General features: G+C 41.8%; 3 protein-coding genes across 4 annotated transcripts in view; 1 reads left to right on the top strand and 2 right to left on the bottom strand.

The window, feature by feature from the left end:
- Positions 1-481, bottom strand: part of gosr1 (golgi SNAP receptor complex member 1) — a 34395-nt gene extending 33914 nt beyond the window's left edge. For both annotated transcript variants that reach the window (XM_050032507.1, XM_050032516.1), the window contains exon 1: positions 345-481. In XM_050032507.1, coding sequence (XP_049888464.1) covers positions 345-378 — 34 coding nt within the window. In that variant the 5' untranslated portion in view covers positions 379-481. The remainder of the gene's footprint in view (positions 1-344) is intronic.
- A 2752-nt stretch (positions 482-3233) lies between these two features.
- Positions 3234-27332, bottom strand: cpda (carboxypeptidase D, a). Its single transcript, XM_050060403.1, has 21 exons — positions 26551-27332; positions 24547-24794; positions 17668-17810; positions 17413-17582; positions 16569-16984; positions 16253-16444; positions 14786-14953; positions 14534-14643; positions 14239-14341; positions 13135-13277; positions 12756-12925; positions 12336-12638; positions 12023-12218; positions 11736-11871; positions 11056-11202; positions 10824-10922; positions 10668-10732; positions 10296-10427; positions 9422-9607; positions 7425-7527; positions 3234-6256 (listed from the first exon to the last, which is right to left on the bottom strand). Exons 1-21 carry the CDS (start codon positions 27198-27200, stop codon positions 6030-6032), a joined length of 4107 nt encoding a protein of 1368 aa, XP_049916360.1. The 5' UTR covers positions 27201-27332; the 3' UTR covers positions 3234-6029.
- On the top strand, positions 7542-9411 carry LOC126400012 (uncharacterized protein C22orf31-like). The gene is made up of 2 exons (XM_050060415.1): positions 7542-8103; positions 8222-9411. Exon 2 carries the CDS (start codon positions 8231-8233, stop codon positions 8759-8761), a length of 531 nt encoding a protein of 176 aa, XP_049916372.1. The 5' UTR covers positions 7542-8103; positions 8222-8230; the 3' UTR covers positions 8762-9411.
- Positions 27333-27632: the final 300 nt, after the last annotated feature.

Below are 27632 nucleotides of genomic sequence, written 5' to 3' on the forward strand. Positions count from 1 at the left end.
CTGAGATCAACACTTCGACCGAGGGGACAAGGAAGAAAATGGTTTCTACTAATTAAATTATAATGTAATATGTGTAACAGCTGGCACAGCGGACTCCTGTGTCCAGTTGGTAAACCGTTTAGTGTGGCGACACAGATTTAACAGCTTAAGGAATAACGCTAATTTACATGGCGATGTGTTAGCTAGCTTGTTGCTGGCTAGTCGTTGTAGAGACACGTACATGTTTGAGCCACGGACACGCGCCGACAGTGACACTGGCAGGTGAATAGGTGATATTAAAGTAGAGTACTAGACGTTGCTTTACATTATCTTGTCTTTAATCGAGTCTAATTTGGCTCCCTTACCTTCCCAGTAGTTGCTGCCTCCTATTCCTGCCATCTTTGTTGTCCTGCGACATCACCAAGTTCCGGGTTGCGTCACATGACAGCAGAAGACGTTCCACTTAGAAAACAATGCGGGTTTTTATCGCCCTCAGCTGAGCCTCTCAGGTAACACACATGTGCTAGACACAAGCTGAGAAACAGCGCCATCTAGAGGTCATTTGGGTCTTTACAATAAGTTTCAAGTAGTTTTTAAAGAGTTTTTATTTATTTTCTTTTATTTAATACGGAAGCGTATTGCATTCACTTGACAAATAAAAAAAAATCAGTTTTATTGAGTAATTTTTTCTGTTTTTCGGAGTAATTTTTTTATTTTTCTGTTTTTCGGTGTAATTTTTTCTGCTTTTCGTGGTAATTTTGTCTCTGTTTTTTTTGGTACTTTTTTTCTGTTTTTCGTGGTAATTTTGTTTCTTTTTTTCGTGTTTTTTTTTGTTTTGAGGGGTATTTTTTTCTGTTTTTCTGAGTATTTTTTTTCTGAGTTAAGAGAGCAATAGAACAACAGACGCTTTCATTCCTTTCTTGAGAGGTCGATATAATGGAAGCAAACATGACCCGCTTGTTTAGTTTAATCCAGTTTTACTTTGTTTTGGGTTTGAGACACTGGGAGAGGCGCCGGTCACTTGTAGGTGCCAGGTGGGAAAACCCACGAAAAACAGGGGAAAAATTACTCAGAAAAACAGAAAAATAAATAAATTACTCCGAAAAACAGAAAAAATTACTCAGAAAAACAGGGCTTTTTTTTTTATTTGTCAAGTGAATGCAATACGCTTCCGTACTTTATCATAAGGAGAATGTACAGAACAAGTTGGAGAATACAAGTTAAAGGGTGAAAGAAATTAGCAGCAATGGTCGAAATGATGCTACAGCACAAACATAAGCAAAAAAAGCAACAAAAATTGAAAGGACAAACAATCAGGTAAACAAAAAAGAGCACAAGAGAGCAAGTTTCATGTATTAGGCTACAGTTATGTTTTTAATTCACTGTGAAGTCTTGAACATGCAGATACATAGTGTGTTATATATGTATAGTCTTATTATGAAATTTTGAATGTTAGTTTTGTGTTTTTTTTTGTACCCTGACTTTACCCTACCAGGCACAGGCCCAGTGGCCCAAAGTGACAGGGGGCCCCCTTGGCCATCAGCTGCAGTTTCACTGTATGTTATACAGCGATATTTTGTTGGAGCAATCCAGTTAGCAGCATATAAATGTTTACACATGCACCAACACCCTCACATATTCACCAGCACACACCCGCTCATCGCATCATTCTAACAATCACATACACACACATTCATATCTATCTTTTTAAAATATATGATAGAATGAATAGAATGAAATTCTATCATGTGAGAGGACGGCCTGAGTGGATGTCACAAAGGTTTGGTAGGGGGATGCCGATGATCCTCTCAGCCGTCTTCACAACTCACTCCAGGTCTTCTTTTTTTATCACTCAGAACAGCAGTATGTTATTATGCTCTTAATTGTGCAGTGGTAAAAGTGGATCAGAAGTTCCTGAGGAAGCTTGTTACATTTCAGGGTCCTCAGAAAGAACATCCTTTGCTGGGCTCTTTTGATGATGTGGGATGTGTTCAGACTCCAGGTCAGACCCTCAGCTACGTGCACCCCCAAGGACTTAAAGCTCGCAACCCTCTCAACTTCTTAAATTAAAATGTCACTTAGATTAAAATGTAACAAGCAGTAAGAGACTTGAAATGACCACAGTAACCCCTTTCCACCAACATGGAGCTGGTTCCATTCTGGTTACCTCACTAAGTTTGAACTGTTGAAGCATTTCGACAAAAACTTAAGTACTTCAGAACCCAAAATGTTGGTTCTCAACTGGAACCAAAATAATGTGTTTTTTTCTTGACCTTAAGTGTGAACTGTGACAACATCAGTGGGCATGCCAGATTCTTCAGGTTGGGGAGAGAGGATGGAGTATTGCACTAACAGTCTTCTACATCTTCTTGTTATTAATACCGTAGTTGGTCCGTGTTTGTTTTTTGGATAGAAACAAATCTTTTAGAGCAGAACAAAAGCTTGCCGGAAACCAATGCAATCCTCCATGTTGCTATTACTGGACTGGGTCCCATTCTCTTATAACCCGCCCATGACAGTAAACCCACCTATCAGCCAAAAAGCCATTGGAATACATAGAACAGAATACCCACCTCTTCTTTGCTAACCTGGCAGTACACCCACTTCATCAACTACCACTGCACCACTGTTTGACACCATTCAGAGAGATGTTAAAGGAGAAACCCAGGTTGACAATGTTAATATTGCATCATGTATAATGAGCAGTGAATATAACTGTGCAGTTTGTCAAAAGACTGTAACTGAACTGATCATTCTTTCATATTTTTTCAATACTAATAGTATGGTAGGGTAGCACACACACTGTTGCCCATTTGGTCCAATAATGAGCATCCACATTTTATTCACAAAAACTGAAAAATAAAAGGATGATCAAATGTTTCAAGATGATATAACCATGGTTAAAGCGTTTTGCTTTTATTTTACTTGTGCATTTTTGGCATCACAAATTCCCAATGTGGCCTCTCATTGTATCACCGACTGAGGTCACACTATATTGGTAAATGAGCTACACCTTCATGGCACTTCGCAGGACAAAATACTTTGCAATGCCTCTCTTTTACCCACGTGTACATACTCCTATATTGGCCATCAACTGCAATTTGAGGTTCAGTTGTTCAAGTACACTTTGACATGTAGAAAGGAGGAGCCGGGATCGAACAATTAAATGACAACCTGTTTGACCCTCTGTACCACAGCGTCACCCAAACCCCCCAGTTATTACAAACAGCACAATGCAACACAGACGCAGGAGAGACGCTGTGAGAGGTTTTATTTCATTGTGTCTCATGAGATTTTGTGCATGTTAGCATGTCATGATCACACAGAGGCTTTTATTAAACGTTTCGAGTGTAGATTCATGGTTAACACATATTGCATTTATTTTCCCATTCACAATTGGCAAACATTATTTACAGCCGATTCTATTTCATATAAAATCTTCACACCAACACTGCGTGACCCTGACACACGCTCACCTCTCAGAATTCATACTCACACATTCACAGATACGGTATAAGAAAGGAAAAATAAAATACAAAACTGTCTCTCTACACAGAAATCAGGTTTAACTTAACTGATGACAGCTGCTTTTGTTAAAAGAAGGAGGAAAGAATATCTTCTTAAAGTGAGTGGAAATCAAGGCAAATTATTAAAGTGTGTGTATTCCTTCAAACGTGATGAAAAACATGCACGGCATTCCTACTTTAAGAGCCATCTGATTTTAATGATCCAGTGCATCAGTTTTTATTCAGCTGGGAATGTCGACACATGGAGATCCAAAGCAAAGATAACCACAAGTTTGGTTTTTTGAAGTTCACCTCATACGCTAGAAGATGCTTCAAGTTCAATTTTATGCCATGTCAGACAGGATTAACAACAGTTTTTCTTCCTCTAATGACTCTTCACCTTACTGCTCCCCTGATTTGCGCATATACGCCATGTAAATGTTGCCACACAATGACTTATGAGCTTCTTAACAAATGAGAGAAATGAAAAACGGCTTATTGTCGCATTATCGTCAAAGCAACCGTGTCCCTTAAAACTGGCTACTACAGGGTTCCCACACATTTTTACCAACGAGTTTAACAAACTTTCCCATTACTTTTCCATATTTTACAACATTTCCATGGCTTTAAATAGTTTGAAATAGCCTGGACACCTCTCTGACAACAAGCGATTTAAAGAAGGGCACAATTCCAAATGGGGTCTGCTCCTCTTTGGAGTTGTGTTACATTTGTTGTTGGGAAGCCTTAAATTATTAAACACCCACTACTACCTGCACTTCCACTAACAAGCTGCATGCAATGTGTATCATGTGATACTAGCAACATTTCAATGGTCACACAGTGCAGCACGAGATTTTAGTGTCAGACATTTTTGTTTTAATTTCCTAACTTGTCCAAGAATTTCACGACTGTGGGAACCCTGCAATTATATTTACGCACACATAGTTATGTACTGAGTAGCTTTAAACCTCTGTGTGACCTCAGTCTCAACTGAAACTCCCATTTGATTAATTTTCGCAGCTTTCAACCACATTTTGGTCGCATGGATTATGATCTATATGCCCTTTGTTTTACAATGAGTTTGGAAAATGTGGATTTCTTTGCACTGGATCTTTAAACCATGTAGCATGGTTGATTCCTGGACAGTGATCAGTAATGGACGGACAAACGTAGTCTGACTTCTGCACTCTTCAGTACTGTTTAGTGGAGGAATAAAGACTGAATAAACACATTCAAACAACAAAACTGATAATGCTCGTTATGAGACATGGTGAGAATGCACATCCTCGGATCAAAAACAGGGCACAGACTCAATGCGACATGTGACGAAAGTAAGCAGTAACTTTCCATGTACAGACAGTTTATCCTACAACAAACCTATAATTAAAACAAAAAAGTGAAAAGCAACAAAATACATTCTTGTTTTATGATTACATATTTAGAGATTTCTTTCTGGGCCAATGATATGGGACGATCCTTGCTTTCCATTTTAGTGCAAGTGACCTCCATGCATACATTAGAGCACCCCGCACTTTCTGAGTAAGGGTTTCATTCAAGCATTTCATTGGTAACAGATTCTCCCTGATGCTTTAAAGCTTTTGAGAAACTCGCTCCCATGATGGTGATGGTGATGATGATGATGATGATGATTTTGGCCACATTTACTCACTGGAAAAATACAAAACTGCTGAACCCAGGCCAGCCAGCCTGGAGTCACCTGTGCAGAAACAGTGCAACATTGTAATTCAGCAGTCATTTAAATCAGAATTTCTCTCTCTTCCTACCACCTGAGTATAGGACGGATCAAATATTATCTATCGCTCTATGCTATGTTGCTGCTTTCTGTCACGTACTATAGCCCGACAGGACTGTAAACTTTACAGAAGCCAAGGCACAGTGTTGGATTCAGTCTCCTAAAGGCTCGGACACTTCAATGTGGCGATGCTGTCTCAGATAAAAGAAACATTTCTGATTTCCTAGCTCAAAGCAGTATTGAGAAATGCGAGATATCAGCGGGGAGATTGTGTGAGATATAGCACTTCCATCCAGAGTTCATTACACATCCACTAAACAAGAGTTTATTTGGACTTTACGGCTGGAACCCCTCAGCCAGGCAGGACAGGTAGTGGTCTAACAGAGCACTCTTGCATGGCTCGGAAATGGAAAAAGCTGCGGAACTCAAAACCTGCTACAGAAGGACGGATGAGGGCCACAGTGGACCAAACCTTTATTTCTCCCTCCCTCTTCTTATCACCTTCTGTCTTTTCTCCTGATCCAGTCAGGTAGAGATGGAGCAAGCCCTTCAGTCCAGACATCAGCAGGATGCTCTTTAAAGTAATAATTTAGTAGCACTAATAACTGAGTGACTGGGAGTGAGTCCATAGAGCTCGTTGGTATAACAGAACAAAGTGTCTCTATCACTCATATCTTCGTCATAAAGAGAGACAGATGCTGTCTACAGTTCAGTCTGTTCCTTGTTGGTTAAATTTAAGGGGGAGATCAAAATAAAATACTGAGCCAACGGCAGAATCGGTGCAATTGTTCTCAGATTTTGTTGGCGTACAGTGTCTCCTCATCGCTTTCGCTCTCATCCTGAAACTCGTGGGCGAGCAGCGACTTCTTGGAGCCCATGGAGGTGAGCCGGATCTCATCGTCGTAATCGTCTCGGTGCTGTCGCAAGCGGTGGAAGCCATCTTTTTGACGATTAGACTTGGCTGCGCACACACACCAGATGATGCACGCCGTCACCACCAACGCTGTCATGGAGGCCGCTGTGAGGAGGAAGAGAAATACAAGACTCAGCAAGTCTGCATACAGTCTCTCGCTGGGAGAACACTAAAAGACTTTAAAGAAGCATTCCATCACAGAGCTAAAAGCTGAGTCATCTTTAATCTTTTGTTTTGATGATTAAGCACAGTAAACATAAGATTGTTCTCCGTTGTCAATGACAAAGATCCGTAACACTGACAACCGTGTCAACAAAAGAAAATTCCTGAATATAACACTAATACTCCTGATTACATGCAGCCGTGCATACGCCGATTAAAGTGTCCTAACATGTCGTTTATCATGTCAAAAAAATAGAAAAGTGGAACAGCTGGAGATGCTTCTGCTACTTTGCATCAAAAAAAAGATTTTTTCAAAAGTTTTCCACTGGTGGAGGACATGTTTGACCATGCAAACACAGTCTCCCTCTTTCATTCCTGCAACCACCGTCTTGAAAAGGTCAATATTGTCATATTTGCGTATAGTAGGTAAGTTTCTCCTTCCATCCAAAAATGCGGGCCTCTCTTTTAACCATGCATCTCTACCCCTGCTTTGCAAACTGTTGGCAAGTTGGATTGTGTACAACATATCCATGACAACTCAAACAGTTTCAAGTAAACAGGCAAGAGGCCGTGTGACACAAACTGCTTTTAAAATTCCCTTTGGTATGCATAACCCAAATGCGCTGTAAACAGGTCCAAAGAATTCTCCTAAAACCCGATTAATACCGGCATATTCCACTTCTTATCTGAAAATGTTTCAGTGGGGAATAAGGCCCAATTCGGAAAATAAAAAACAGAATATGCCGTTTACATGACCTGTAAAAATACTGTAATTATTTCACTGTCGGTATCTCAGAAAGGGAATCAGTTATTGAGTGCATTTTATCTGTGTTGAAGATCTCAAAACTAACATCCAAAATGGATATAAATCCATTAAAGAGGAGGGACTGGTTGATTTTAGACTTTTATCACTCACAAGTGTTGCATCATAAGAGCTACAAAGCATGGTAACCGTTTAAGATATTTAGCAACACTGAATCAAAACATGAAAATACAGTCTGAGGAAATCGCAGTACCCAAAAGGATTAACATTGTGTTTACATGTGGACGAGTCACATCATGCATAAAGTCTTAAACTTGTTACAAAAGACGTTTTCATAGACATGCTTACCTGCACTGGCCACCACAAACTCTCTGGGTAGGCCAAAGATGCTGTTATCCATGTCAAACTCAATGATGATGGAGCTAGCAGCTTCATAGGACGACACCACCACCTGCAACACAGCAAAAGTCTCTTAATAGGCCTCTGATCCTTCCTGAAACATGCTCACAGTGGGATAGTTTAGGTGTAGCTACTGACTATAGACTGTTTTATTACTTTACTTGTTAAATAACTCTTCACAAAACTCAAAGTGCAACAACATTAGGAAAATATCAAGCTCTACCACATCAGCTCATCCATTCTGGCAGTTCCTCCACATGGAGGTGAAACAAAGCTCCCTGCAGAAGTGAGGTTGTTCATTACCTAATTAGCAGGCCTCACTTGCAGGTGTGACTGCTCAGTATAATCTGCTGCAGGTTGCCCAAGTGTTGGCTCATAAAAATCCTTAATTACACAGCAATCTTCAAAGAGGTAAATTACAAGGATCTCAGACTTCACTTGTAAGTTGGTTGACTTTTCTCCATAGCAAGTGTGAAGTGTGTCTTAGTCATTGTTTAAGTGCAGTTTAAGTGCAGACAAAATGGGGAAACTAGACCCAAAGCTCCAGAAGCAAGGATTTCAAACCAAGTGGTTCCAGACCTGATTCAGTAATGTGGCCTGAACACACCCAAAGAGTTGTTGTCAAAGAGTAAGTGAACCTCTTGATCCTAATTTCTTTCCTGTTTCTCATTATTAATATGGTTTGCTGGTTGTTTTCTGACAGAGGCCCCTGAATCCACTGTTACTAATGTCACTTTAATTTCCAGAGGAATGAAATGCGTCCCTATGGCCTGCGGCAGAGTATTCGATGTCCTAAGAAATATGGGGAGACTATTAAAGAGAGGAAACCAATGCTGGCCACAAATTATGATTTGGACATTGTGTGTGGGCAGAGTGAAGTAGACTCCCATAAACCACTACATGACAGGTATTTAAGGAACGCTGCCATTGTTCCAGATCTCAACCTGCCCCACAGCGACAGAGTCCTAGCTGCTGAAGAGAGGGCCTCCAGCAGCGTGTCAAGTAGCCAGCCAGGACTTCTGATGATCCACGGCTTCACAGTACCAGAGTACCAGCAGACATATCACTCAGTGGTGGATCCGCTGCTCTTCAGGCCGTGTGGGAAGCTCGCAGCCTACAGTTTGGAGCTGGGCCGTAACATTAAGGAGCATCTGTTTAAAGAGCTGGCCTACCCGACGCTTCAGATTTCAGAGCAGCCAAATGGAAAGGTGGAGGTCATGGAGAGATTTTGTGTACTCCGCCCTACACCCTTCATACATATAGACATTAAAGGGGAACCACAGTAATGTGCTCCCAGTGACTTTCTATAACACGAGTGTGCTATTTTATTTACGTCTCTTGACACTTTATTAAGACAATTTCTGTTTTCCTTGACATGTAATGTAGCAGCTGAATTTATATTACAAATGTTTCTCGAAAAAAAGACGTCAAATGTTTGACATCTACAATAAAACTCCTCTTTTTAAACAGTTTAAAAAGATGCAAAGCCTATGAAGCCAAAATCTGAATTTAAGGGATTGAATCTGCCTTTTAAGTGCTCAGTATATCAAATGATTTGTTTGTGCTCTATGTCTGGGATCATCACATGTTCAACAGCGCACGTGTGGCTGCAACCAAGGCACAGCCTATTTCTCCTTTCTAACATTTTATCATAAAAATCAATATTAAAAACAAGACAAGACCGTGTGAGCCTCTTCTTTTACTCAGCACTATTATCACCAATAAATGTCACATCTTTAAAATGTTCACTTTTATAGGCCTTGTCTATGTTTTTGATTTGATCTGAGATAAATTAATTAATTGAACTTTTTTCCCATCTCCATTTTGTATGCTTTTCAAGTGATAACGTAAACTATAAATTACACACACGTCCCATCATGGCTATCTTCCTGAAAGCTAGTACATTCCTAGACAGCATTGTATGCTGTGTGTATAGAGCCGCGTACCTCTTGACGTTGTTGTTGGTAGCCATCAGCAACAGCTTCAATGTTGTGGTTACCAGGAGCCAGCAGCGCATGAAAGTAGCCGCCCTCTGTAGTGAACACCCTCACTCCCCCATTCAGCACAATGATCGCCCCAACAATAGGCTTTCCACTCTTGTCCTTTACCACGCCGCGCACCCCTTTATGGACCTGGATGAGGCAGAAATGGAGGGCAAATTAAGGCTGAATGATAATAAAGTTTAATTAATCTTAAATCCTTCATTTGAGTCTTTAAACACTTATTTGACAGTTCACAAGATCAAAAATCCATATTTTCCCTCTTACCTGTAGTGCTATTTATCAATCTAGATTGTTTTAGTGTGAGTGGCTGAGTCCGTAAAGATGTCTGCCCTCTCTTCAGTTTACTGGAAGTAGATTGCACTTAGCTTGTGGTGCTCAAAGTGCCAAAAAATACATTAAAAAAGTGATTTTTCTTTTCAGAAACCATGACCCAGTTACTCAAGATAATCCACACACCTTGTTGTGAGCTGTTTCATGTAGGAATTATTTTCCTTCTACTGAAATTAACCCACCAACCGTAACACTGCACAGAAAGAAGAGTGCATCTACTGCTAGCTCACCTAGCGGAGTGCCATCTACTTCCATTAAATTGGAGAGAAGGCAGTCATCTCTACAGCCAATATCTCCAGCTCTCAGCAGCTCACATTAAAACAATCTAGACTGATAAACAGCACTACAGGTAAGAGGAAAAATATGAATTTTGATTTTGGGGTGAACTATCCCTTTAAAGCTATAGCACTCACTAATCTATATTTAACAATGTAAAAAATAGTCCACTAAACACCTCCATGTTAAGCTGATAAAATTTGAATCATACCTCCACCAACATGCTTAGGAGAGACTTCTTGTTCTCAGCCCAGAGTGTGGCCAGCTGCTCAGCAGGAGGAAATAAACAGCAGCCGCTGTACACTGTGATCTCTGGACAGTGGCCAAAATCCATGCTGAAATCCTGGGAGGGCACGTAGACACAAGAAGACTCGTGAGACAGCACTGGGGGCGAAGACCACTTCTGGCTTTGCTTTGACTTCTCATGTGACAGATATTTCCAAACTAATTTTATAACATTATGTGTAATATTCAGGATCTCGTTAACATTTTGCACAACAACCCAAATACTTCATAGAGGCAGCGAGGATGCCAACTGAAGTGCAGAAACTGCTCTCACAGACACTGAAGTGGAGTGACTAACCTTCATGCTCCCCATGTGACTTTGTCTTTCTGCTGCCCTCATAACTCCATCTGGGATGTTTCCCACTGCGTCACAGAAAAGTCACGTTAGCTTATTAATGACTGATTCTATACCAACATGACAACAGTGATTAATCATGGTACTTAAACTACGTACTCTGCCCATTATTTGAACATCCGGTGTCCCCGAGGTGCATCTTAGGGTGGTTGTTGGCATAAACACTTGCCAAGTACTTCAACGTGCCTTCATTTTCAACTACAAAAAACAGAAAGGGTACATGAAACCACACAGCCAAGATGGAGCATTTCATTTGTTCATTTGTCCTACTCTTCACAAACTGCTGCTGTTCAGCGTCTGTGTGTAATCTGTAGACTGTGAGGAAAACTACCAGACTGGACAGGCTTGTCGTAAGGGTAGGTAGCCACAAGGGCGCCTCCATCCAGGGCCACAGACAGAGTGTAGCTCTTGTCTAGAATCAAGTCCATCATGGCTCTGGTCTCTGGCTGGGCCTCCACCACACGCTGTGATGCATTTCCTAGAAAAGGAGGAAAACACATGGTGGACCGGAAATGTTAGAGCATGCTTAGCTTTTTATAGCAAGTGTATTTGTGACATTCACAACACTTCGTTAACAACTGTAGAATGAAAAAGTTGATGGAATCGTTTTCCCTTCTGTCATGCTGTGTTCACACTACAAGCGACACAGCAACAGGCTACAAGTCATTTTCAGTCGAAGCTGGTGACATGAATAAACCATGAACCATTAGTCACTCACTCTACAGCAGGAAACAGCCTTTCAAAATAAAAGCTCTGTGTCAGAAATTCACTGTCCTCCAAAACAAAGTGTTTTTTACAAACTTTACTCACTTGCGAGTCACTTGCAGTCCATTTACAACGCACCCGCAACCCACTTTTGTACCACACAATCCAAGTAGCACACACATAGCGCTTAAGCAGCACTTCAACAAGTGATTATGTAGCTAGGCCACACTGTCGATAGCAGTGTGAACATAGCATCGGTGTCTCTCTCTCACTTCAGTTGCACACACACAAATCCATACAACTGACCAAAGAAATCTGTGTCCAGATCCTTGCCATGAGTGTTGGTCATGCCCTGAGTGGAGGTGCACTGCTTCTCAACAGCCTGTTCTCGTCCATCTGGGTTGATAGAAGGAACGATGACAATCCGGGTCTCATTGATCAGCTTGGGAAACAGAGAGCAAACAGTTACAGACAGGGCTGAGTAATACACTGTGTTTACTGGGACAATCGCAGATATGAAAAGAGTGCAAAATTCTCAGAGTGAATATACTCCTATGAAAAAAATGTACTACTCTATACACCCCAAAACTCACCCTGGTGATGGCTGGGTTCTTCCCATAGTTGATACAGAGGAAGGCAGCAAATTCCAGCAGCAGCTCTGTGCCCACTGGGGCGTTGCCATGGATCCCTGCTACAAAACGGATCTTGGGCTCAGATGGTTCAGCCTTCCCTGGTTTGTTGGAGATTTCTAGAGCCCAAATGGTTCGAAACTCTACACTTTGGCCCAAACTGGACACAGAAGGGAAGAAACCAGAAAATAGGAGAGGTAACTAAAGTTATAAAACACAGAGCAGATCTGAACACCACTGACTTTTGGCATACAGAGGATGAGAAGAATCTTCCTACCTGTGTAAGGATGTAATTTTGGGAAAGTTAAGTGTGAGGCCTCTCAAAAAGGCGGACAGCTCTTTGTAGCGTCTGTAGCGGAAGCTGTTCTCTGTGGCTGTGCTCCTGACCAGCTGCTCCAAACCCTGGCCTATAGACAGGTCCTTGATTAAGCTCTGGAACTCCTTCTCAGATGGGGTACTTGTGGGTGGTGGGCCCTTGGGAGACTGGCCGTTAGGTTCTGAGTGTATACGTGTCAGTCTGAAGTCCACCTCCTCTACTCCATCCTTTGGGACTGTGGCGTAGGTCCTCACTGGTTTATAACTGGACAACAGAGACAGTTTATAGCACTGAAAATAAGGGCACATTATGGCACAGACATATATAGAAACTTCACGATAAATTCTTAGTTGGTTCTTGTTTCTGAAATCTAAATATTACCCATGGGCGGAGGCAGTGATGGAGTAAGTCCCAGGGGCCAGCAGTCTCCAGTAGTCTCCAGTATGAGCCGTGGTGACGTTGTGGTCTATCTCCTCCACACTAATGGTGGCACTGGGAATTCCTGTGCCATCCCCAATGTCAGAGACTGTGCCTTTTACTCCAGTGTGAACCTACAGAGACACACAGCCACATAAACATGAGCAGATGCAAAACTGAGTACGGAAAAAACAACAAGGATACAGGTTTTGATACGTTTGTTTTTGCTTTCTCTGTGTGTACTATAATAGCACTTTGGCTCAACTCTGTGTTTCAAAGGTGACTTGACTTGTCTTAAAGAGAGGAGAGAGCTCAGTGTAATGTTCAGATTTGTGTTTCATACCTGATGCATAAACTGAAGCAACGCTCGGCGGTTTTCTTCCCAGTATTTTGGCAGGTCTCTGGCCAAGGGGTATTTGACACAGCCCAGCTCGATGGTCACCTCAAAACAGTTGGTGTTAACATAGTTCCAGTCCTGCATGCCACCTGGAGAGAAAAATGTTCCTTTAAACTCCACCTCAGACTTTAACAAATGCAGCACACAGTGGCGTTAATGAAATGCTGTGATCAACTGCACACAGGTATAGAAAGTCAAAATGTGGTAGATTTACTGTAATATTGTGTCCACTATCAGTATCACTGAAGCCTACAACCACAGCGGCCTGAAGGGGCAGTGTGTAGGATTTAGCGGCATCTAGTGGTGAGGATTGTAGCTTACAACCAGCTAAAACTTCTCCCATGTGCCAAGCATGAACTCCTGGTTAGGATTCCTTCAGTGTTCATTGTTCAGAAGGTTTCTACTGGGAACCGAATTATTAGCAGAGGTCTCTTCCTCACCTAATCAAAAAGATCTGGTGATTTGAACCACATAAACATTTAATAAAGCAGTTTCATGTTACAAATCAGTGTTTTTCTGACGCTGTTCGGCTCGTCACAAATGGACTGCTAGTCCAGTACCTTCTAGTGTGTGCTCATATTTTTTTCTCTAATAACTTTAGATGCAGACATTCAGGAGGTTTTTACTGGGAGCCGTATTATCCAAGGAAGTCTCTTCCTCTCCACAACAAATAGACCTGTTATTTGAACTGCAAAAAAACTGAATAAATCAGTTTCATGTTACAAATCAGTGTTTTTCTGACACTGTTTGGCACGTTGCAGAGAGGCTGCTGACCATGATGGCTGATGTGAAAATGCAATTGGCCCTTTTTAGAGCCAGTGTTTGGTTTGTCTGTTCTGGGCTACTGTAAGAAAATAGTGGTGCAACATGGTGGACTCCATGGACAAGGACCCGCTCCCTATGTAGATATATACTGCTCATTCTAAGGTAACAAAAGATTATGTGTATTGATTAAAATTCTAAAACATTAAAGCATGATTTGGCTGAATGCTTGTGGAACAAAAAATGGATTTGGTGAGTATCAGAAAAGAATAAGAGACGCAGGCTTACCAGGAACACTGTACCAGTTTGCACCATTGGTGATGCCATCCAGAAAGTATTCATGCGGGTACAGTTCCTCACAAGGGTGTCCATTGTGCATCAAAGGATTCTCCTGCACACACAAGTGACAACACAACAATGAGTGCTGTTGTGGTCCACAGATTTCAAAACTCCACAGATTTCACAATGAGCCAGTGGCTTTTATCTGTCCTAACTCCACATTTTGTTTTCAATTGCAACATGAAACCACAGGCAGACAATATCCCAGCCTGCAAAGGATCCAACAGCGATAGTGTCCAGTTACCTGAGAGTAGGCTCTGGACAGCTGCTGAAAGACTTTGTCATCAGGTGACTGGCTGTAATGAGATGTCCCGTCTCTGTCGTCGTCATAGGGGTAGTTGACCACCAAGGAACCTAAATTCCACAACACAAAGATATAACGAGTCAGTAAAGTCTCTCATTAGGATTAACAGACCAGAGTGATCAATATCAAATGGTGGCACCGACAGTGAAAGGCAACAATCTTTGGCACTAAAAGCTCACAGTGAGACCGTACCTCCATGGAGGTTGGCTGACAGGACGAAGGGGATGCTCTTCAGCCAGTTCATCACGGCTATAGTCTCTGGCTGTCTGGGCTCTGTGATGGTAACAAACTGGTCTGGGAAGTTGCGGTTCAGGTCGAAATTGTTGCTGTTGTTGCGGCCTTTGTAGCCCTTTACATCGCCTGTGAGGAAAAAAGTACCAGTGATGACATACAGTATATCTGTATCTGCGACCACAGCATGTTCCTGCTTAAAGATGTACACAGCCTCAGCTCCCCCTCCCCCATACTTCCTTCCTATAAATGTGGTTTGTTCACTTTATACGGTCTGTGCCACTTACAACTGCTGTACATTTGAGAGCAGTTAGCGACATACACTCAAAGAATGTAAGTCAAGTGATAAAATTACTGTTCAAGTCCTGTAATGTGACATCTTGGTTCACGTATCCAAAGCAATATAACACCTATGTGAACTATGTACTAAAATATCTAACATAATGGTAGTTGAATTTCATACTGTGCAGATAGTGTTACTACATTTTTACCTGTGTAAAAACTTCTGAAGCTACGTTCATATTACAAGCAAATGTGACCCAAATCTGATTTTTTGGCTCTCATGTCACACAGATCAGATTTTTTCAGAGCAGCGTGGATACAGAAAAACAATTTTTTTTCCCCAGTCAGATCTAGGACACTTTCATACGTGGTCCTAAATCTGATAACTATCCGATCACTGGCCATGCGACCACTGTGAGAACGGTCACGGAATTCATGTGTGTGCTTCACATACATCCATGGTTTTTGCATGTCATACGTCACTGTGCAGGAGCAGATTAGTCATCATACAGTGTTGGAGCGATTCGTTGAAACTACAGAAGGCTGCCGTAACCATACTGCTGCTGGGGTGGGCTGCCCCAGTCGCCAACCAGTTGAGCCCGGCTCTCAGAAGCTTTCTGATTGTCTGATTGTCATAAAACTCCGATAGATATTGAATGTAGTCTTGGTTATCCTATAGTTTTTGAGGGATTGTTTCTCTGTGAAACCCTCCACATCGCAGCCCCAGCACTCCTGAAATCCTCTCTAGCCACACCCACAAAGGATGCATTTCTCTGAAGATATGTTACACTCTTCTGAACAGAAGCACATGATTAATTATGATGCAGAATGATGTCATCAACCTCCCTACAACGGCAATCATTTGGGAGGTGAAGCTTGCACAGGTTTGTCATCCATTTCTTTCCTAAATGCCCGTTTAGCAAATGTGATGTTTTTGTTGTCCCAACACACGTGTGTGACGTTACTGTTTGCATGTGGGGTGTTTCAGACTTAAGATCCGTTCACATTGATGTCATATATGGGTCACTTCAAACTTAAATTCATATAGTCTAGGCAGAAAGATCTAACTGGGGACATAATCAGAATAGAGCATTAAGTCCTGTGATGTGAACGTAGCCTTGGTGTGTGCCCATGCGTGTCCCTTACCTTCAATGGCAGCGTCATAGCCGTCAGGGTTCATAGAAGGCATGATGTGAATGCGGGTACTGTTGACCAACTGAGTGACCTCCGGGTCAGTGCCATAGTTACGGCACAGGTACTCGATGAGGTTGAGCAATAACTCTCGTCCCACCACTTCATTACCGTGCATGTTGGCTATGTACTTAAACTCTGGCTCACCTGACATGGAGACAAAAAAGAAGGTAAGAGTGAAAATTCCTGCAACATTTTAGGGGCAAAGTCTTCATGACATGTAAACAACAGGAAGGATCCCAGCTCATTTAACCAATAGCCTGAGACGTACCATGCTCGTGGTTTTTGGGGTTATCCGAGATGACCATCACATTGAGCTCATGGTTTTCCACAGACTTGCCAACTGTGTAAAGATGGGTAATAGAGGGGAACTCGCTGCTGTACTTGCGCAAAAACAGCTCCATGTCCGCGTTGTTGTGATGACGAAATTCCTGAGGCTGAATGGGCTGCTGCTCAGGAGGAAGTAAAGGAGGGTTGTTCCCACTTCCCTCATGAGGAACCACCCGGGTGGTATCAGAAGCGTCGGTAGTGGTGGTGGAGAGCTTTGGATTGTCAGTGGATGACATGGAGTATGTAGTCACAGTGGTGCTACCTGAAGCCTCATTGACCATGGGTGCCAAGGTAAAGCTCTGTTCTGTGGCGTTGCCCTCCACAATGTGGACACCGTAGACTGTCACTGGTGCGTAGCTGTGTATGGGAAAACAACACATGCTTGAGTGCTTCCACTCCACCTTAAAATCACCAGGAAGTGCCCAAATTAGATGACAAAAAGTTATCAGTGTCTATCAGTCTCTACCAGGAAGTCACCAATGAGCGTGTGAAGCACATTTTCTTCACTTCAATAACAATGAGTCACTCTGCAACTCTGTAAGAGGAAGTAAGTAATGTTATGTATTCCTGCATTGCAGCACTTGTGGGTAAATCTGGCTGGGACATAAACCCTGAGCCTCACTGTCTTGATAATACGGGGAAAACCTTGTTGTGATGTCATCAGACATTGCGGTGAAATTTGAAACCTGATGATTATTTGGAATTCTTGCAATGCTGTTCTTGAACGCAGAATCTGTTTTTGAGAAGCTGCTACGCCAAGAAGGAAGTTCAATTGTATAACTCACCCCGGGGCCACAGCTGTGATGTTGTATGTTCCTGGGAGGAGAAGGCGGTAGTAGTCCCCATATTTTCCTGTCGTCAGGTTGTGGCGAATGCCTGCCACCACAATGCTGACATTGGCGAGGGCAGCACCACTGATAGCATCTTTCACATAGCCATGGACACCTATATGGGCCTGGAAGACAATGGTTTTGTAAATACCGAGGGTGTCTTGTAAAACTGGGACAATGTTACGTCCTTTTTTTAGTTATAAGCTCTACCTGTTCGATGTAGGCTATCAAGGATTCCTTGTTCATATTCCATTCCTTCTGGAGCTCAGATGCAGGAGGATATTTGCAGCAGCTCAGCTCCATGGTGATTTCCAGACAGTTTCCATAGAGGTAGTTGTAGTCCTGCATCCCTCCTGGATAACAAGACAGAAATGTAATCAGCAAATCATGCTAGAAATGGCATACCACCTTCAATTCTATATTACATAAAAGAGAAAGAAGATCAATTCTTAAACATGCTCTGCTTCCCTAAATTTGACCCCCACTAGTGCCAGGCCAATTTATTAACACTCTGTCTGGAAAGGCTTAATCACAATTTGTCTCTTCAGTGCCACAGTTTAAACGCAGTGTTTAATGTGGCAACGAGCCATGACATCTGCAGTTAGGCAAACAGAGAGATGCACAGGAGGGCAGGATGTTTGGCCGGTCATCCCACTGGAGCGACAGCAGGCAGCCAGAGGCTCCCTGGCTGGAGGGTTGCCATGACTGCCTGCTGGGTGGCAGCAGGAACCCGGTGAAATAGCCACCTTTTAGCACTTTGCAACGGTCATAGTGAATGAGCTCACACACCAAACACTAATAAATAACTTCAGCAAGGCAACCAGCCTCCCACCAGTCTCAATGAGAAGGATGTCACGCACACCACCCCAAAAAACAACAGAGACAAAGACAAACACATTCTTTGACTGTTTTTCCAGAGGTCCACATAAATATATTCACAATGTTTAAATGAAAGTGGTACACAGAACACCCACGAGCCCAACACTCTACCACAGTTATATATGCCAGGCATAGTACTGCTTTATTCAGTGCTTTGTGCAACCTATTTTATTTAATTCCATTCCTTCATGTTTATCACTGATAAACCCTGTCTGCCCGATATGACCTATCAATAATATCAGGATATTTCAGACTGTATGACAATGCAAGATACATACCAGTGTCTTCATACTGTTAAAATAAAGTTGAACAAAGCACTTTTACAATAACGTTTAATTAAATACTTTTATAATGAAGTGAAATAAAGTACTGTCATAATAAAGGTAAATACAGCATTGTTATCATAAAATTAAACAAAGAACTGTTATAGTAAAGTTAAATAAAGTACTTTTATAATAAAGGCAAATAAAGTACTGTTATAATAAAGTTAAAGTTTTTTATAATAAAGTTAAATCAAGTAGTGTTATGATACAATTAAACATAGTATTGTTATAATTAAGTTAAATAAAGTTCTGTTATAATAAAGGTAAATTAAGTACTGTTATAATAAAGGTAAATAAAGTGTTTTTATTTTAAAATTAAGTTCAAAAAAGTTGCTACAAAGAAATATTTAAAGCGGAACTATTTGTGCTTTTATTCTAAAGCAATTTGCTCGTCCCAGGCCAGAAGTGTCAATGTTTTTTTTCTGTGAAACTTCCGGTCAACAGTGCTAACTTGTTTTTAGCAGATGGTGGAAAGTTGAACATCTCAGCAGCTCTACTAAACGTGAGAATTTATTCATTGTGACCACAAAACAAAAATAGCTCTACAGTTCATATATTAATAATATTTGCAAGTCTCACTGGTGCTCTGTGGTCGCAAGATGCCACTAAATGTACGCAGTCTTCAGCCCTGCAGATACTAAGCTAGCTCACTCTATCACCTGGGAGACAGTGGTCTAGATGTGTGGGGCGGATCATGTTTGTGAGTCTTTTCATACTTCTGCCCATTTTTAAACAATCTGATCTGTTGCCTGATGATGACATCATCCTCATAGAAATACTGGAGGAAACGCAGTAAAGAAAATCACTATCATCCCTCACAAGCTGAGGGGACGAGCTGCAGGCAGTTCTGTGGCACACTCCTTTCCTCTGAGAGCAGGCGTACCAAAATATACACCACAAGCACAAGTTCCTCCAAGTCATCCCCGGTCAAGCAGCAGCTGTTCAGCGGTCTGAAAGTCAGTGAGGGTGACCGACTGCCAGGTCATGCACTGGAAACTGTAAAGGGCCACTTCAGACGAAGAGATAGACTTTTAAAGGCTCGTTTGATACGTTTCAGGCGTGTTCTTCAGTTGCAGGGGGCATCCTCATTGTATGCCCCGGAGTAATCCCGCAATACTAAACTGGTGGGTACAAACATTCACACAGGTCAACAGGGGCCGTGCCCTCTGAGCTTATTTTGAATGTGTTTATGTGTAGAGGTGTGTCGGGGTAATTCAGTAGAGGTTTTACCCCCCTGTGGTGGCAGCAGACACTGTAGGGTGCTATGTCAACCAGTTTTAGCCTTTAAAAAAGTCTCACCTGCTAGTGATAAGCAGATAAGGCTAGATCTACATTCAGCCGTGACAATGTGTGGAAATCCATACTTGGTTTCACCAGCATGACAACACGAAACCCTTTTCTCCGGTCACAAGATGTTCAACGTCATCCTGTGCTAACTTTGAGTTGATCAAACTGAATGAGGTAGCATTTACTTAAAGTAAACACATCCCACATGCTAACAGAGTATGACAAACACGGAGTCAGACTATGGCTGACCCAACCTTATATATATATCCTGTCTATGTTCCGGATCCAGTGACACACCCAAAAATTGGCAGGAGACCACGAGCAAGACAATGGAGCCAAAGTCAGAGGTGGAAACTTGCTGTGTACAGCACAGGGATGTTTATAATGCAGGAGGATTTTAAGGGTTTAGCGATGCAATGCCATAAACTATGATAACCCAGGAGGAAAAACTATATATGAAAGTACTTCTATCATATGACTGTCAGCAGTTTGAGAGTGACGCAGCATGAAAGTGCAGTTATCAGAGCTCTGAACATCTTCAGGCAGCTCCGGGGCCTCAGATTATCACAGCAATACAGCTGTATTTCCAAATAGTAAAATGATATTCTGGACTTTGTTCTCCTGCATGTCTGAAGGCAGTGACGTGTATCTTTCAGCACATACTGGATTATCACAACCTTGGCCTGCACCTTCTAACAAATGACTCATAAACATTTTAAACCCTTTAGACTCTGAATTCATAAAAGAAATACACAACAAAGTGAACACTGTGCATGTTAAAAAGCAAATGAAAGGCTTACAACCAAGAATATACATTTGTGTCATGAGGGTTACATTAACAGAAACACAGCTCAAAAGTAAAGGACGTCCTCCGAGGCCAGACTGTGTCAAAAGATTACGAGTCAAGATAACATGTAATGCTGAATCATTATTTCTAGCCCCGACTGCCACACAAAATATCTCCTGTCCCTGACTCCTGGCCCTGGCTCTTTGCCCGGGTCGCTCATTATGTCACACAATGTCCTGACCGCCTCCATCATCTGCCATTACCCCAGTTTTAGCAGTGATATTTCGTCCACTGAGATATGTCTGACAGACACAAGCACTGTCTGCTTGACTGTTTTACACTTTTCTACCTTTACCTTGAGATTTGTTCACTGCTGCTGATAAGAGCTTCATTTAACTACTGAGAAACACCGAAAACACAAGAGGTAATTCAGTCATTCAGTAATCACTGTGCATTTCACTCCTGATGACAATCTAAGCCAATATTTACACAGATAAGTACAGCCAAACTTCTGCTGATGTTTAAAGTGTGTGCCCAAAGCTGTGGTAATAATTTACAGCTCCGGTTCCTGGTCGTAAACAGACAGCATGACATGTTATGACATCAGTCTTAGAGTGACCTGCTGCAGAGCAAACACAACCGTTGTTAAGAATCCCGGCGTTGTGTGTCAGTTTATCGACTCACATTTCAGATATTTGCTTACAGCCTGTAAATTTCTCCCCAGGCAAACATCATACATCCATATAATCATCATCTTACTGCCACTCCATAACACCATAAACTCAGAATTACTCTCATACTACATGGTTAAAATCTGGGGACTCATAAACTAACTTAAACATATTATCCTGATGGATCAATCAAGAGTTGAACTAAATTTCAATGAGCGCGTTTACATGCACACTAATAAACCGATCATTATCTGATTTCTGGAGTTACCTGATTATTCAAGTGGTCATGTAAACAGCATAATCCGATAGGCTTTATCAGATAACAGCCATTATCTGATTATGAGAAATCAGATAAACATACCTAGCTTTTTCCCCAATAGTCAGATTATTCGGTGCATGTATACCCTTTAATCTGGTTTTTCAAGGATACGAGTACCTACTGTAACAGGAAGTTTGAGTTTTATGTCATGTACTTGAGGAGAAATCCAACTGAAGGACTGAATCATGTAAACCAGGTTTTTCTGATTATCAGATTATTGAAGTGCACGTAAACGCGTCAAATTGGATTATTACCATTACCTGATTATACACAGTTATCTGATTATTGTGATTATTGTATCTGATAATCCCAAGGATTGTAACTTGGGAGCAAAAACTGGTACCCACACATGGAGTAGCTGGGTCTGGTTTCATTAGTGGGGAGGAAATATATGAATCAGGGGGTTTAGGGGTCCTTCACTGGAAAACTGTGAATGTAAACACTTAATTTCCTCCATTCAGAGGATTGTTATGCACCATTTCGTGCCTTTTCTGCGTCAATTTATTTGGTCTAAGTAAAAGTCCTGAGGTGGACAAACACGTACTAAATATTTAGGGGGCATGCCCACTGCATCCCCCTTAAAATGTACGCCTATGGCTGGGTCCACAAAATGAAATCAGGAAATGTACGCACTAAACATCCAACATGCTTGAAAAAGACGTCAGGTGAAGAATGAAAGCAAAGCAAGTGCGAGTTCTGGAGAGGTACATGCTAAATGAATGCTAGTCTATGGCAAATTACCACCAGGAAGACACTATCCTAAGCTAAAATTTGCTGCACACAGGACAAACGGTGCCGTAACCTGAAGCTGCAGACAATTTCATCTCCACCTGCAAAGCCCTCCGGACAAGCCAACAAAACAAAAGTAGCTGGTTGAGTTACCAACTGAGTGATGCAGAGTAGAGTCATTCTCTGAACCCAGATGAACTGTAGAAGTTGGCCAAAAAAACACAGTCTCCTTTTGCTTAAGCTGTTAAAAGACACTTACAAGAGTACATAGATACACATTAATATATATGAGATGAGTCAGAAGATTCAATCTACCAGCCTATAAGCTTTAATATGCCCAGACTCTGAGCTGACAACCTGTCTACTGCTGCAACACTTTCAGTAATTACAGGCTTTGGCAGAAAAACACGATGAGTAGAACACTCTGAGCTTAAGTGCTTATAATTTTTGCAGCATTTTGACACCTGCCAAAGCCCAAACCAGGCCACACTATGCAGTGCTTCAATGACTGAAGTATGAGACTGAAATTATTTTTGGGTAGATCACCAATTATCAGTGTTGCGAATGAGGAATCAGTCAGTTCTGTTCACAAAATCTTTAAACTGACTATAAAAAGCATAGACTGTAAAACTAATGGACGTAGCTACCGTGACATCACCCACTGGTTTGTGGACTCCTGTTTTAAAGCTTTGAGTTTGGTATCATGGCCGTCGCCATCTTGGTTTTTTGGAGCCTGAAGGAATTGATTTGATTTTACACACACCTTAAGGTGCAACCTGGACACATCATCAGTGATGTAACCTGGAGTCATTGGGTGTTTCAGGTCTTTCAACATCAATACACCCTCACCCAAGCGACCCAGCCAGGGGTGATCAGACTCTGGCCTGTGTCTAGGTAGCTTATGTGGTCCACAGATCACTACTTCATCTCAAGAGGAAGAGACTTTGTAGCGGCCGCTTAGCATGATCTCTGTGGAAAAAGGGGCTTGTAATATGTGGACCTCTGTGTCATCCTAATGTCCTGCTGAACCCTGTTTACACTCTCAAACTCTATGTGGAAAAAAGGAACAAATAGTCAAAAAGTCCAGTAGTCAAGTCCAAAAACAATAGTAAATCCAAGAGCTGGAGTGCTAAAGCTTAAATTTATGATGTCAACACATATAAAGTAACTGCTCCACAGATAGTGAATTGAGAAAGATGTCACAGATAACACAGTACAACAGAATAAATCTCATATGGGTAAAAAGGAAAACAAACCCAAACAAACAACCCACATCCTGTGGGTCCACAAAATCAGGCTCCCATTTATTGTCTGTAAAGCAACTCCAGACTTTATGACATCACAAATTTGAGATTTCTCTGGTTTCTTGCTTTGAGAGAGTAGCCAATGTTCAGAAATATCAATTGAACTTTCCAAGGCCATTGAAATAATACAGTGGAATCCTTAATTTAGATGGTCTTCCCCTTTAAGCTGTGTTACATCAAAGAGAAAAAGGAAACTGTAATAACTTCTTACTGAGTCTTCTCAAACATGTTAAAGCTTGTGCATACCATTCATACCAACCCACAACCTGTATGCTGCAGACAAGCCAACGACAATAACTTAGATTCTTGGCTTCCAGATGAGGAGATATCGCATAGCAACACCGGTTAGACTTGCACTACACATATTAAACAGAAGTTTTACTTGCCTATAGACATGAAGCAAGTGAGAGAACGGTTACAGGGAAAAAACATTATCTTAAACAACAATATGTCTTCATTCAAGGAAACAACACACCAATCCCACTTGGCCATCTCTGTGGCAAAACACAGCCTAGGTGTCTCACTTCTGAGTGTTACACCTTTTAGCTCATTAAGAAAAGGTGAGATGGGACATTTAAGTCCATAGGACACACACAACGTCTGACCCTCATTGCCAGATAACCTCAACTCTCAGAAAGGATTTCCACGCCATGATGGTCAACACAATAAACATGGCCACAGCTCTCTGATCATCACAGACACCTGTGGTCCCTCCCAAGATTCAACAACAATGATTAGTTTTCAATCACTACACAAAGCATTAAAAACAAAGAAAAACGGATCATCTTACCAGGCACGTCATACCACTGCGCCCCATTGGTGATGCCATCTTTAAAAGTTTCGTCCATGGCATCGGGGCAGTTGGGCTCCCCGGTATTCATCACAGGGTGGTTATGGGAATACACCAGGGCCAAGTGGCGAAACAGGCTGTCATCCTCCGACTGGCTGTAGTGGCCCTGCTGCTGGTGGGAGGGTGAGTCATCAAAGGGGTAACTGGCAACCACAGTGCCGCCATGCAGGTTCCCCGACAGCACGAATCTGGAGAAACAATGGCATATTTAGCCTTAAAGGTTAGGTTCAAGTCTGTCTTAAAACAATACTTACATGTTCATGTGTCACTTTTCCTCATAACTTTAAAAGGTTACACAGAAAGAACGCTGCTGACAAGGGAAATTCCCTTTTCTTGCAGAGCAGCCCTGGAGGTGGCAGGGCCACTTAAAGGTTACATGAAGGCCTAGTCTAGTCGAAGTGGACCTCAGTCTTACACACCATGTCATTATGGCGTCCCGGGACAGCAGTTCTTGCTGACTTTATTTTAAGCCACACTGAGGTCCTGATACAGGGCTTTAAGAAAGAACTGAGTTACTCATTGACAAAATGTTTGTTGCTTTTCAAATCAGAGCCGCAGCTAAGTTTGATTCTTTTTTAATTAGCAATAAATCTGCTCATATTTTGGGCAATTTATGGCTTTATTGAATAGCTGATAGCATGGAGGCAGACAGGAAATGAGGGCAGAGAGAGAGGAACAACACATATAAAAAGTCCCCAGCTTAATTTGAAACATGGTCATTGTGTTTATATGATATGTACCCCAACTATTCAGCTATATATATTGGCCAGGGTCGAAAATTAACTTTTTTGTCCACCTGCAGATTACCATTGGGTTTTTTTTGGCTGGTGAGTGAAGCAAACCTAGCAGCCACTTGCATATTTCACCAGCATTTGGCTGCTGGCTGGTGCCAAATTCAAACTTGATATTGGTTAGTCATGTAATCCAGGGAGTCTACAAGTATCAGACACTAAAATGTAATACTTTTGAACATCTCAATATTATTTTTAACCAGATTTAAGACAGATGTTTTTGGACAAATCATCTTTTGTTTATAATCAAGCATTGCAGGTAAGTATAAAGGTAAGAAGTAGCCTAATATATGTGTGGCCCCATGCAGAGGTAGGTTTTATGTAGGGAATATGGTTATAAAAGTGAGTTGGGCTAATTCACATTTTGCCATCAGTTAAGGACAAGTATTTTGTAAAGTATTAGGTTTAAATTTGTAACATCTGAAATGTGGACTTTGCAGAAGAGCTTGACTCGTTTTGACAAAGAAATTAAACAATGGATAAATTAAATTAGATCAAATTTTTACGTTAGACTATGTAATGACTTTAATATTCATATGATCAAATTCAAGACATTATGGGACTTTTTAAGGACCTCCTTAATCATTTGGTGTATAAAATGTCAGAAAATAGTGAGAAATGTCCACCACAATTCCCTGAAGCCCAAAGTGATGTCTTGAAATTGCTTGTTTTGACCAAGCGGCAGTGTAGAGGCCAAAGACACACACTTTATATACAAGGAAACAAGCAAATCCTTCACATTCAAGAAGCTGGAGAGTCTGAATGTTTTGCACATATGCTTGAAAAGTGATTGAATCAATTGTTTGATGATTAAAAAAAAGAGTTGCAGATTAATTTTCTGCTAAATGACAAATCTAAAAATCGTTTCATCCCAGCTGCACCTTAGTCTTAGACACCATCCCATTATGGTGTCTCGGTGCAGTGAGTCTTTAATGTGAGTCACACCTGCTGACCCCTGAGGCCTTAATAAAGCAGACAAAGAGCAGAGTTGCTCATTGACAGACTTAATCCTCCAGTGTGAGATACATATTGACCAAAAGGTGTCTGAGGTCAGTGAAGTTTGCTGAAGTCAGTCCAACCTGTGCTCTGGGCAACAGGACCTCAAACAACTGTGGATTGTGTGTGCAGTGTGTTTCACATAAGACAGACTTACTTTTTCTCCTGGATCCATCTGATCATAGCCATGACCTCGGGGATCTCATCTGGTTTGACACGGGTCCCATCATACTGGTCAGGAAAGCTCCTGTTGAGGTCTGCATTCAGGGCATTATTTCGCCCCCCGTTGTCGCCATTGCAGTCCCCCTCCACGGACCTCTCAAAGCCGTCAGGGTTCATGCTGGGCATGATGTAGATATCCGTGGTGTTCACCAGCTCATTTATACGCGGTTCCTCCCCATATCTACTCAGCAGGTACTCCACAAGGTACACCAACACCTGCCTGGACACGGTTTCATCGCCGTGCATGTTCCCTACGTATTTGAATTTGGGTTTCCCCGGTGCGTCTGTGTTGGGGTCCTTGGTGATCCGCATCACCCACAGCTCCCTGCCCTCCACAGACTGACCTATGCTCGACAGGTTAGCTATGTGAGGGTATTTCTGGGCTAAGGACTGTAAACGTCTGGTCATGTCCACATAATTATAGTATTTGCTGTAAGTTTCTACCGTTTCCTCCGTCGCGGTGCTGACGCTTCGTGTCCGGCGCAGCCTGGTTTCACCAAGGGAGACAACAAGAAAGAGGAGAAAGGCGAAAAGTGGCACCCGGAGTTTCGCCGTCGTCGAGAGATAGTCCCAAATGAAACCCATGTTGATGTATCTGCTACTTCTACACCATGCGGACTTTTAAATTAAAGAATAAACACCAGCTCCGGGAGTTTGGCTCCCCAGCGACAGACGTATTTTCGCTGTCAGAGCCAGTCTGGCCTCTGTTTGCTCTGTTTCCATCTACTTCCGCTCAGAGGGGCGGAGCTCCACGATGACGTAACATTTTAAGGTGGACCGGTGGAGTTACATTTTAAACTGTATTGACTTTTTTGCTCAAACTTCCACAATTTATAATGTTTCATCGACATGAATCATATCTAAACAGATGTTTGTCTATTTTTCTGTGTTTTTAAGAGGCATGACAGGCATTATATCATCCCAAGACCTGAACTTTTGTTTGGCATGTATATTTAATATCTTGTAGTTATTTGGGCTGAGTAAGACCTGATACATATAAAAAAAAAAAAAAAAAAC

Source organism: Epinephelus moara, chromosome 2, assembly GCF_006386435.1.
Source record: "Epinephelus moara isolate mb chromosome 2, YSFRI_EMoa_1.0, whole genome shotgun sequence".
Lineage (NCBI taxonomy): Eukaryota > Metazoa > Chordata > Actinopteri > Perciformes > Serranidae > Epinephelus > Epinephelus moara.